This window comes from Mustela nigripes, chromosome 12 (genome assembly GCF_022355385.1).
Source record: "Mustela nigripes isolate SB6536 chromosome 12, MUSNIG.SB6536, whole genome shotgun sequence".
Taxonomy (NCBI): Eukaryota; Metazoa; Chordata; class Mammalia; order Carnivora; family Mustelidae; genus Mustela; species Mustela nigripes.
The window spans coordinates 52,979,251-52,989,773 of NC_081568.1; the positions used below are offsets into that span (position 1 = coordinate 52,979,251).

Here is a 10,523-nt window from a genome sequence, read left to right on the forward strand (position 1 = left end):
TAAACCTACAATTTAGCCTACATTATTTTTTTAAAGATTTTATTTATTTATTTGACAGAGATCACAAGTAGGCAGAGAGGCAGGCAAAAAGAGAGAGGGGGGAAGCAGGCTTGCCGCTGAGCAGAGAGCCCGATGTCTGGCTGGATTCCAGGACCCTGAGATCATGACCCAAGCTGAAGGCAGAGGCCCAACCCACTGAGCCACCCAAGTGCCCCTTAGCCTACATTTTGAATCACCACCCAGTTCCCTTTGACCACCAGCTCTGTGATAATTCACAGCACCCTTCAGCTTGAACTTCTCTCAGTTCTATTCCAAGTAAAATCAGCCCCTTTGGCAAGAAATTAGGAGCTATGTGTTTTATAGCCTACTTTCTCCCCTCCGACCCTGGCCCCCAGAAAAAATCTCTGAGACAGGGTTCTGGAGCTGAAGTTGGAGAAAATGACCAGCTTTTCTCTGAGTGACACATCTGGCATAGGAACTGAGTACTTGGTGGACTTGGGGGAAAGGGGAACAGCCTGCGGTTCTCTCAGCTTGCCTCTCCTGGTTTCACTGGGAAGCAGGTTAGTGGAGCTGTCGTTCCAGTGGTTGATCTCTGCATTTAATTTAGAGATGAACTTTTATCAGAAACATAGCTTTGTCATTGTAGAGTGACAAGAAGATTTAAATGTCTCATTTTGTCACAGCCCTTCAGAGTCATTTTTATTTTGTATTCTTAAAGCCTGTATCTAGTAGTGATTTTTGCCTTTTAATTTGGTAAAAGAACAACTTTGGAATTCATCAGTAAAGTGGATAACACACTTCACCAACATGAACTTTAATTATTTACTGTCTATATTTTTCTTACATAGGAGGTGTCAAAACTCCGCTCTCAGCTTGCTAAAAGAAAACAAAATGAGACAAAACTTCAAGAGGAATTGAATAAAGTTCTTGGTATCAAACATTTTGATCCTTCAAAGGCTTTTCTTCATGAAAGCAAAGAAAATTTTCCTCTCAAAACACCATTGAAAGAAGGTAAGAAATGAATAAATGTGTAAGTGACATCTTCCTTTGGGTTTGCTTTGACAAACATTTCCCAAGTTCTCCTTTTTTATGAACTGTGAGAATTTGTTGACAATTTCTGAAGTACTAAATCCATACTAAGATTTTTGTATAAATGCCTTTTCTTTCCTCCTTTTTACTCTCAGTTTTCCTCATGTCTAGTTCCCACTTTCAAACCCAGTTATGTCCCATCTTTCTTGAAGCCTTGTCTGACTTTTTTGCTTCTACCTACCCACCAACCCCACCTACCCCCAGAATTGTTCCCTCTTTCATTCCCGCAAAATTTTAACCTAAATGTTGAATTTGTAGGTGTGGAGAAGTAAAGTTTTCTTTTTTGACTATGAATCTTTTTATCTTTGACAATAAATCAAAATCGGTTGAAATAGTGAATGAAGAAATGTAATTATGTGGGACACCTGGCTGGCTCAGTTGGAGGAGAATGCAACTCTTGATCTCAGGTCATGAATTTGAGCCCCACATTAGGTATAGAGATTACTTAAATAAATAAAACTTTAGGGGCGCCTGGGTGGCTCAGTGGGTTAAGCCGCTGCCTTCGGCTCAGGTCATGATCTCAGCGTCCTGGGATTGAGCCCCGCGTCAGGCTCTCTGCTCTGCAGGGAGCCTGCTTCCCTTCCTCTCTCTCTCTGCCTGCCTCTCTGCCTACTTGTGATCTCTGTCTGTCAAATAAATAAATAAATAAAATTTTTCTTTGAAATAAATAAATAAATAAATAAAATAAGACTTTAAAAAATTTTTTCAAATAGAAATATAATTATGCTACAGAACGCAAACATTGCTTCACCTACTTTATAGAAGATAAGAAATGCCTATTTTTAGTTTATAATGACTGATGGATTAGTTTTAACTTAGAAGACTAATACCTCTTTCTGATGATTCTTCCAGGCAATACAAACTGCTCTTGAGCTCCTATGGACTTTTAAGAATGATGCAAGTAAACATCGGAAAGACCTGTTAAAAATTATTTTATTCTTACTATTTTTATTATTGTTATTGCTTTTGTTGCTGTTACTATGTTTTTAATGAATGTTTTTAATGTATTTAATGTTAACTTCCTATTTTTAAGTATGTGAAGGGAAGTTCAATATTTACCAGCATGACTTCTGATATTTTATTTTGTATTGTCTGTACCTCCTCCTCGATGCTTACCTTTATCACCTTATCCTACACCTTCTCACAGGCTTTCCAACTTACAACTCATCCCATCCAATCAACATTCCTTTAAAAAATTTTCAGATTATTATCCCCCTACTCTGAAACCTTAGATGGTTTCCAGATTCTAATCATAGGTTTTTAGCTGGATACCGGAGGCCTTTTCTAATCTGAACCTCTTAAGCTAGGCTAAAACACCTTGGTTTGTTCCTGCCTCTACTTGGATTGTCTAATAAGGCTCCTTCTGTCATACCCATCATCCATTTATCCAGTTCAAATAAGAAAAAAGGGTATGCCGAACTCCACAGTAATCTCTTTGTCTCTTACCAGGGACACTGAGTTGGTCAGTAATTTGCAGATTCCTCCTGAATTAAAATCTAGAGTTTTGCCTGAAATCTGCATTTTTAATAAACTGTGCAGTCAATTCTTAGATACACTAAAAATCTAAGAAACTATCCTCAAAAGAATTTGTCTTAGTGTGCTTGGCTTCTGACAACTGGCTGCTTGATTAATATTTGTGTAATAGGAAATAAAACCACACATTAGTCATTTACGCATTATTCAACTGGTATTATATAAAATTACATTAATGGTTTTATTTAAGGTATATTTCTTTTCTTTGCTCTGCCCTCCCTACCTTGTATCCAGAATCATATATGGTAGTATATTATTTAGAAAATGGTGGTTCTTCATCTAAAATAACTGATTTACAAAGTTGGTATGCTACTATAAGCCACAAGTTCAGAAGAAATGTAGAAACTAGAATTATTTTTTAATTTAAAAATTTTTTTATAAACATATATTATTAGCCCCAGGGGTACAGACAGGTCTGTGAATCTCCAGGTTTACACACTTCACAGCACTCACCATAGCACATACCCTCCCCAATGTCCATAACCCCAACACCCTCTCCCTACACCCCTCCCCCCGGCAACCCTCAGTTTGTTTTGTGACATTAAGAGTCTCTTGGTTTGTCTCCCTTTCAATCCCATCTTGTTTCATTTATTCTTTTCCTACCCCCCTAACCACACACACCGCCCACCGTTGCATCTCCACTTCCTCACATCATGGAGATCATATGATATAGAAACTAGAAATTTGAAAACTAGAAAATTAGAAACTAGAAAAAAATGCACTTCAAATATAAAGACAAAAATAGGTGAAAACTAAAACTTTTTTTTTTAAGACTTTATTTATTTGAGAGAGTAAGCAGGAGAGAGCAGTGGCAAAGGGAGAGGGAGAAGCAGACTCCCTACTGAGCAGGGATCCCAACATGGGACTCAATCCCAGGACCCTGGGATCATAATCTGAGCTGAAGTCAGATGGTTAACTGACTGAGCCATCCAGGTGCCCCATAAAACTTTGAGTGTTAAAAGATATACCGTGCTGAGACATGACATCAGCAAGATGGCAGAATAGAAACCTTGGACCCTCCTCTCCCCCACAAACGTACTGAAATAGCGATAATGCAGAGACAAATTCCCTTTGTGAGCAATCCAGAAACTAGTTTGAGAGTGCCAAGAATATAAATAGGGATCAGAGAGTGTCTTCAACAAATAGTGTTGGGAAAACTGGATATCTAAATGCAAAACAAACCACACACAAAAAAATAATCTCAAAGACCTTAAACTATAAAACTGGAAGAAAATACAGGAAAGCTTCATGATACTGGTCTTGGCAATGATTTCTTGGTTATGATACTAAAAGTCAACAAAACCAAAACTGGACAAGTGGGACTTTGTGTTTTTTTCTGCATAACAAACTAACAACAGAGTGAAAAGAACCTGCAGAGTTCAAGAAAATAATTGCAAACTGTATATCAAAGGGGTTAATTTCCAAGATGTATAAGGAACTGCACTCTGTTGCAAAATGGTCAAAGAATTTGAATAGCTACTTCTCCAAAGAAAACATACAAGTGTCAAATAGATATAGGAAAAGATGCTCAGAGGCACTAGTTGTCGGGGAATTGCACATCAAAATCACACAGATCTATCACTTCACCCTGCTAGGATTGCTATTATCAGAAAAAGAAAAGAGAGAGAGAGAGAAAAGTGTTGGCAAAGATATGGAAGCATTGGAATCCATGTACATGGTTGGTGAGAATGTAAAATAGAGCAGCCACTATGGGAAATAGTATAGGGGTTCCTCAAAAAATTGAAAAGAGAATTACCATATGATTCAGGAATTCCACTCCTGAGTATTTATCCAAAAGAACTGAAATGAGAATCACCAAGAGGTACTTGCACTTCCATATTCATTGCAGCATTTTTCACAGTAGCCAAGGTGTGTAAACAAATGTCCAAGACAAATGAATGGATAAAGAAAACGTAGGAAATATTTCTTGGCCTCAAAAAAAAAAAAAAGAAGAAAGCAATCCTGCCATATGCAACAACATGGGTGAACTCTGAGGATATTATGCTAAGTAAAATAAGTCAATCAAAGAAAGACAAATGATACATATGATTCTACTTGCATGAGTTATCTAAAATTATTAAAATCATAGAAGCAGTGAGTAGAACTGTGGTTGCCAGAGGTTGGGTGAAGGGGGAAATGGAGAATGTTTAATCCAGTCATGCTAAGTGAGTAAGTTGTAATGATGTGTTCTATAATATCATGCCTATGGTTTAAAACACTGTATCTTGCACTTAAAATTTATTAAGAGAGTAAATCTGTTAAGTAGTCTTACCACAAATTTAAAAAAAAAAAAAGATGGGGCAGGATAATGTAAACCAATTGAACCAATTGAAAGCAAAAAGCTAGAGTGGCTATATTAAAAACAAATAAAACAGATTTCTGAGCAAAAAATATAACCAGGAATATAAAGTTCATCTCATAATGATAAATGGGTCAGATCATTAGGAGGACAAAATTTAAACAAAGCACCCACTCATAGTTTCAAAATATGTAAATCAAAAATAGATTTGCGGGGAGAAACAGAAAAATCTATAATTAGAGATATCAATACCCTCTCTCTGGGGCACCTGGATGGTTCATTTGGTTAAGTGTCTGACTCTTAATCTCAGCTCAGTTCTTGATCTCAGGTTCGTGAGTTCAAGCCCTGTGTTGGGTGGGGGGGGGGGGGGGGGGGGGGGGGGGCGAGGGGGGGGGGGGGAGCCCCACTCAATAAGTGGTAGAATAAATATATAGAAAATCAGAAAGGATATTGAAGATTTGGACAATACTCTGAAAGCTTGACTAATACTCTGATTAGATTGACATCTATAAAAGCTACCCAACAACTGTAGAATATACATTCTTTTTATGTAAATATACAAAATTTACCAATATTGACTGTATCCTAGGCCACAAAATCAGTTCTCAGTGTAAATGGATTCCAGTCATACCTGGTATATTCTCTTCCACAATAGAATTTATTGAGAAATAACAGATCTCTGGGAAACACATAGATAGTTGAGAGACTAAATAATGCACTTCTTTTTTTTTTTTTTTTTTTTTGAGATTTTATTTATTTATTTGTCAGGGATAGAGGGAGAGCGAGCGAGCACAGGCAGAGAGGCAGGCAGAGGCAGGCAGAGGGAGAAGCAGGATCCCTGCTGAGCAAGGAGCCCAATGTGGGACTCGATCCCAGTGTCCTGGGATCATGACCTGAGCCAAAGGCAGCTGCTTAACCAACTGAGCCACCCAGGCATCCCTAAATAATGCACTTCTAAATAAACCATGGGTCAATGAAAAGATCAGAAGGGAAATTAGAAACTATTCCGAAGAGAATCAAAATGAAGACACAGTGTATCAGAATATAGGGAATGCTGCTAAATCTAAATCTACTAATGCAGATTTAGAACAAAATTATCTCACTGAGTGCCTATATTTCAAAAGAAGAAAGGTCTCAATGCCCTCAGCTTTTTTTTTTTTTTTTTTTTTTTTTTTTGACAGAGATCACAAGTAGTCAGAGAGGTAGGCAGAGAGAGAAAGGAGAAAGCAGGCTCCCCAAGGAGTGGAGAACCCGATGCAGGGCTTGATCCCAGGACCCTGGGATCATGACCTGTGCCGAAGGCAGAGGCTTTAACCCACTGAGCCACCCAGGTGCCCTGCCCTCAGCTTTTAATTTAGGAATGAGAAACAGAAAAGCAACTTAAACCCAAACTAAGTAGAGGAAAAGAAATACTAAAGATCAGAGCAGAAATCAATAAACTAGAAAACAGAAAAATAATAGTGAAAAGTCAATGAAAGTTTATTTATTGAGATCAATAAAATTGATAAACCTCTAGCTAGACTAATCAGGGGAAAAACTGCCAATATTAGGAATAAAAGAGGTATTGTTTTTGTGATGAATATATTCACTACATTAATTATGGTGATGGTTTCATGGGTGTGTGTGTGTGTGTGTGTGTGTGTGTGTGTATATGCCAAAACATCAAATTGTATATCTTTAATATATACATGTCACTTAAATATATGTCACTTATACCTCAATAAAGCTCTTAAGTGGTTTATTCTCAAACTAAAGTCTTAATGTTGGGATTATTTTTTGGACTACTGGTTTAAAATGGCTTTATTTATGAAGACTTGTTTATTTTTGTATGTGTTATTTTTTGTTAATAATGTTTTAAATCAAATTAAGTTGCATTCTTGCATTTTTTTTTAAGATTTTATTTATTTGACAGAGAGACAGTGAGAGAGGGAACACAAGCAAGGAGAGAAGGAGAGGGAGAAGCAGCTTCCCCTTAGCAGGGAGCCAGATGTGGGGGTATTTCTTGCTTTTTTTTTTTTTAATTTGAGTTTTGTGAGGAGGGTTTCACAAATTTTTTTAATCAGGGCGCCTGGGTGGCTCAGTGAGTTAAGCCGCTGCCTTTGGCTCAGGTCATGATCTCAGGGTCCTGGGATCAAGTCCCGCATCGGGCTCTCTGCTCAGTAGAGAGCCTGTTTCCCTTCCTCTCTTTCTGTCTGCCTCTTGCCTACTTGTGATCTCTCTCTCTCTGTCAAATAAATAAATAAATAAAATCTTAAAAAAAAAATTTTTTTAATCATTAATGGAAGAAAATTCTCAAGAGAAGAAAATATGCCCTTGTTAAAATTGTGTTTTCAAAAATGACTATAAACAATATGAAGCTAACAGTTTCTTCCCTTTTGAGATTATGAAGAAAATGGAACAGCTTGTTAGGAGGAATCTTTAATACCACGTTTGTGATGGCTTCAGACTGAGAAGGTTGAGTCCCAAACTTTATTTTTTGTCCTCTCCTAATCCTCATCTTCCCCAACATTATAATCCTTCAAGTATAATATAAATATCTTCATCTCATTAAAGAGAGTACCATAGTAGATCTCTGGAACAGTTTTATTAAAGTGTATTCCTAGCATTTTGCTAACACTACCTCAGTAACTTCTGAAAAGCTTCTAAGTCTTAAAAGGCCACATATTGGAAAGTGTTTATGGTTAAGACCTAATGAAGATTTATAGACACTCAGCTCCTACAGACTAGGCTTCTGATCTAGGCCTTAAGTGATCAAGTTGATCTCAGTTTTCCTCCTATTGCCGACAATATTTTTTTCCTTTTTTTTTTTTTTTTTAATTTTATTTATTTAAGAGAACAGGAGCAGAGGGAGAGGGAAAAGGAGAAGTGGACTCTCCCATGAGTGTGGGGCCTGATACACAGGGCTCGATCCCAAGATCCCGAGATCATAACCTGAACTAAAGTTAGATGCTTAACCGACTGAACCACCCAGGCACCCCACAGATGGTCTATACTACTATCTCCCACCCAACATGCCTTTCTTCAGTGTGACCTTGACACACTTCCATTGGGAGATAGATGGTTGTCTCTCCTCCCCATGAGTCTGGGTGGGGCCTATAACTACAGTGGAAGTGGCACTATTCAACTTCAGTAGCTCAGTAGCTAACTCATCTACATTAGTGTTATTGCCACTCTAACAAATCAACACAAATTTAATGGCTTTCAAGAACACAGATTTATTATCCAACAATTCTAGAGGTCAGAAGTCTGAAATGAATGTTATAAGGCTAAAATCTAGGTATTCGTGGGGCTACCTACCTTCTGGAGGCGCCAGGGACAAATCAGTTCACTTGTCTTTTCTAAATTTTTTTTTTTTTTTTTTTTTTTTACAGATTGATTGATTGATATGAGAGAAAGGGCAGGGGGAGGAGCAGAGAGAGAAATCTCAAGCAGACTCCCCACTAGACAGAGTCCCACTTAAGGCTCAATCTCATGACCCTGAGATCATGACCTGAGCTGATAGCAAGAGTTGGACATTTAACTGACTGAGCCTCCAGGTGCCCTCTGTCTTTTCTAAGTTCTAGTGACCACCTACATTCCCTGGCCCATAGCCCCTTCCTCCATCTTCAAGGCATAACTCTCCAACTTCTGCTTCTGTTGTCACACCTTTCTTATTCTGACACTCCCTCCTCCCTCTTCTAAGGTCCCTTTGATTATATTGGACCCACACAAATCATCAAAGTCTCTAACAACCTCTGTGAAATTCCTTTTGTCATGTAAAGTAATAGCTACAGGTTCCAGAGATCAGGATCTTAACATCTCTGAGGGAGCCATTATTTTGTTTACCACAGTCAGCAAAGATGCTACACCATTTCTGTGGTGTTCTAGAACACTCACTCTTGGAATCCTGCCTTCTTCAGTTGATTCCCTGCCTTAAAGCCAACTGCCCCTGGTGATGTGGAGCAGGGACTGGTCCGAGCCCTGCCCAAATTACAGATTTGTGGGCAAAATAAATAACATCAAATATGACATAATTGATCCTAAAATTCTTACCAGACCACCTTCTGTTTAATTCACTTTACTACTTAGATGTCATGGCTCACTGCTCTATCTTTCCATTTCTTTCCTCTCACGTTCCTATTAAAATTCAACATGCACAAACTGAACTGTCTGCATCTTGTGATTTTGTACCCAGGCTGTTGAAAATTACTAAATAAAATACTCTAATATCAAAATAGCCATGGCAAGGTCCTGCTTTCCAACCTTTCCTGGCTCTTGAAATCACCTAATAATTCTATGTTTCTTTTTCTTTCCCACTTTTTTTAAAAGTAGGCTCCGCACAAAACATGCGACTTAAACTCACAACCTTAAGAGTCGAATCCTCTACTGACTGAGCCAGCGAGGCACCCCTCTTCCCCATTTTTAATTTTTCTCAAATCTCAGACTTCAGCCCCACCCTTAGCCAATGAGAGCTACTTCCACTTCACAAAGAGAAAAATAATCAATGGTGGAATGTCTACAAAATACAGGTTACTCAATAAGTTGTTTGGGGATAACTGGCTTTCCATATAGGAGGAAAAAGTTGTATCTTTTGTGTCACTTTCAAACCAAAAATAAATTACTGATATAAATTTTTTAAAAAAGAAAGGGGGGGTGCCTGGGTGGCTCAGTCGGTTAAGAGTCTACCTTCAGCTCAGGTCATGATCCTAGGGTCCTGGGATCAAGCCCAAATCAGGCTCCCTGCTCAGTGGGGAGCCTGCTGCTCCCTTTCCCTCTGCCTGCCACTCTGCCTACTTGTGTTCTCTCTCTGTCAAATAAATAAATAAAATATTAAAAAAAAAAAATAAAACAAAAACATGGGGCACCCGGGTGGCTCAGTGGTTTAAGCCTCTGCCTTCAGCTCAGGTCATGATCTCAGGGTCCTGGGATCGAGCCCCACATCGGGCTCTCTGTTCGGCGGGGGAGCCTGCTTCCCCCTCTCTCTCTCTGCCTGCCTCTCTGCCTACTTGTGATCTCTCTCTATCAAATAAATAAATAAAAATCTTTTTAAAAAATAAATAAATAAAATAAAACTAAAACTAAAACAAAAAAACACAGGAGCCTTCCTGGCTCAGTGAAGCCCAGGTCGTGATCCCAGTGTTCTGGGATCGAGTTCCGCATCGAGATCCTTGCACAGTGGAAAGTCTGCTTCTCTCTCTCCCTCTCCACTTCCTCCAACTCATGGTCTCTCTCAAATAAATAAATAAAATCTTAAAAAAAAAAAAAAACAACTCACTATAATCATAGTACATAATAATGTGTCTTCATAATCTCAAAATGGAGAGATTTTCTAAAGAAGATTGAAGCCAAAAAACATAGCTGTGATTTCATAAAAACTAAAAGAATCCAAATGGAGAAAAATTCCATGGTCAACTGACAAGCACATATGACAGACAAAGCAAATGTCTTCTGATTAGAGAGTTTTATAAATTAAGGATAACACCAACTGTCCGAAAGTAGGCAAGATCTATGCAGATAGAACCCAGAAGAAATGCAAGGGTTCTTTATTTTGGGAAGGATAATCTGACTTACTGATGAGGGAGCAGGAGGCTGGCTGAGGACAAAGCAAAAGCTGGCGCCTTGC

General features: G+C 38.4%; 1 protein-coding gene across 1 annotated transcript in view; it reads left to right on the forward strand.

Annotated features, from left to right (window-relative positions):
* Window positions 1-2,761, forward strand: part of HMMR (hyaluronan mediated motility receptor) — a 38,645-nt gene extending 35,884 nt beyond the window's left edge. Inside the window, exons 17-18 of the mRNA XM_059417311.1 lie at window positions 849-1,011; window positions 1,942-2,761. Coding sequence (XP_059273294.1) covers window positions 849-1,011; window positions 1,942-1,961 — 183 coding nt within the window. The 3' untranslated portion in view covers window positions 1,962-2,761. The remainder of the gene's footprint in view (window positions 1-848; window positions 1,012-1,941) is intronic.
* The last annotated feature ends 7,762 nt before the right edge of the window (window positions 2,762-10,523 follow it).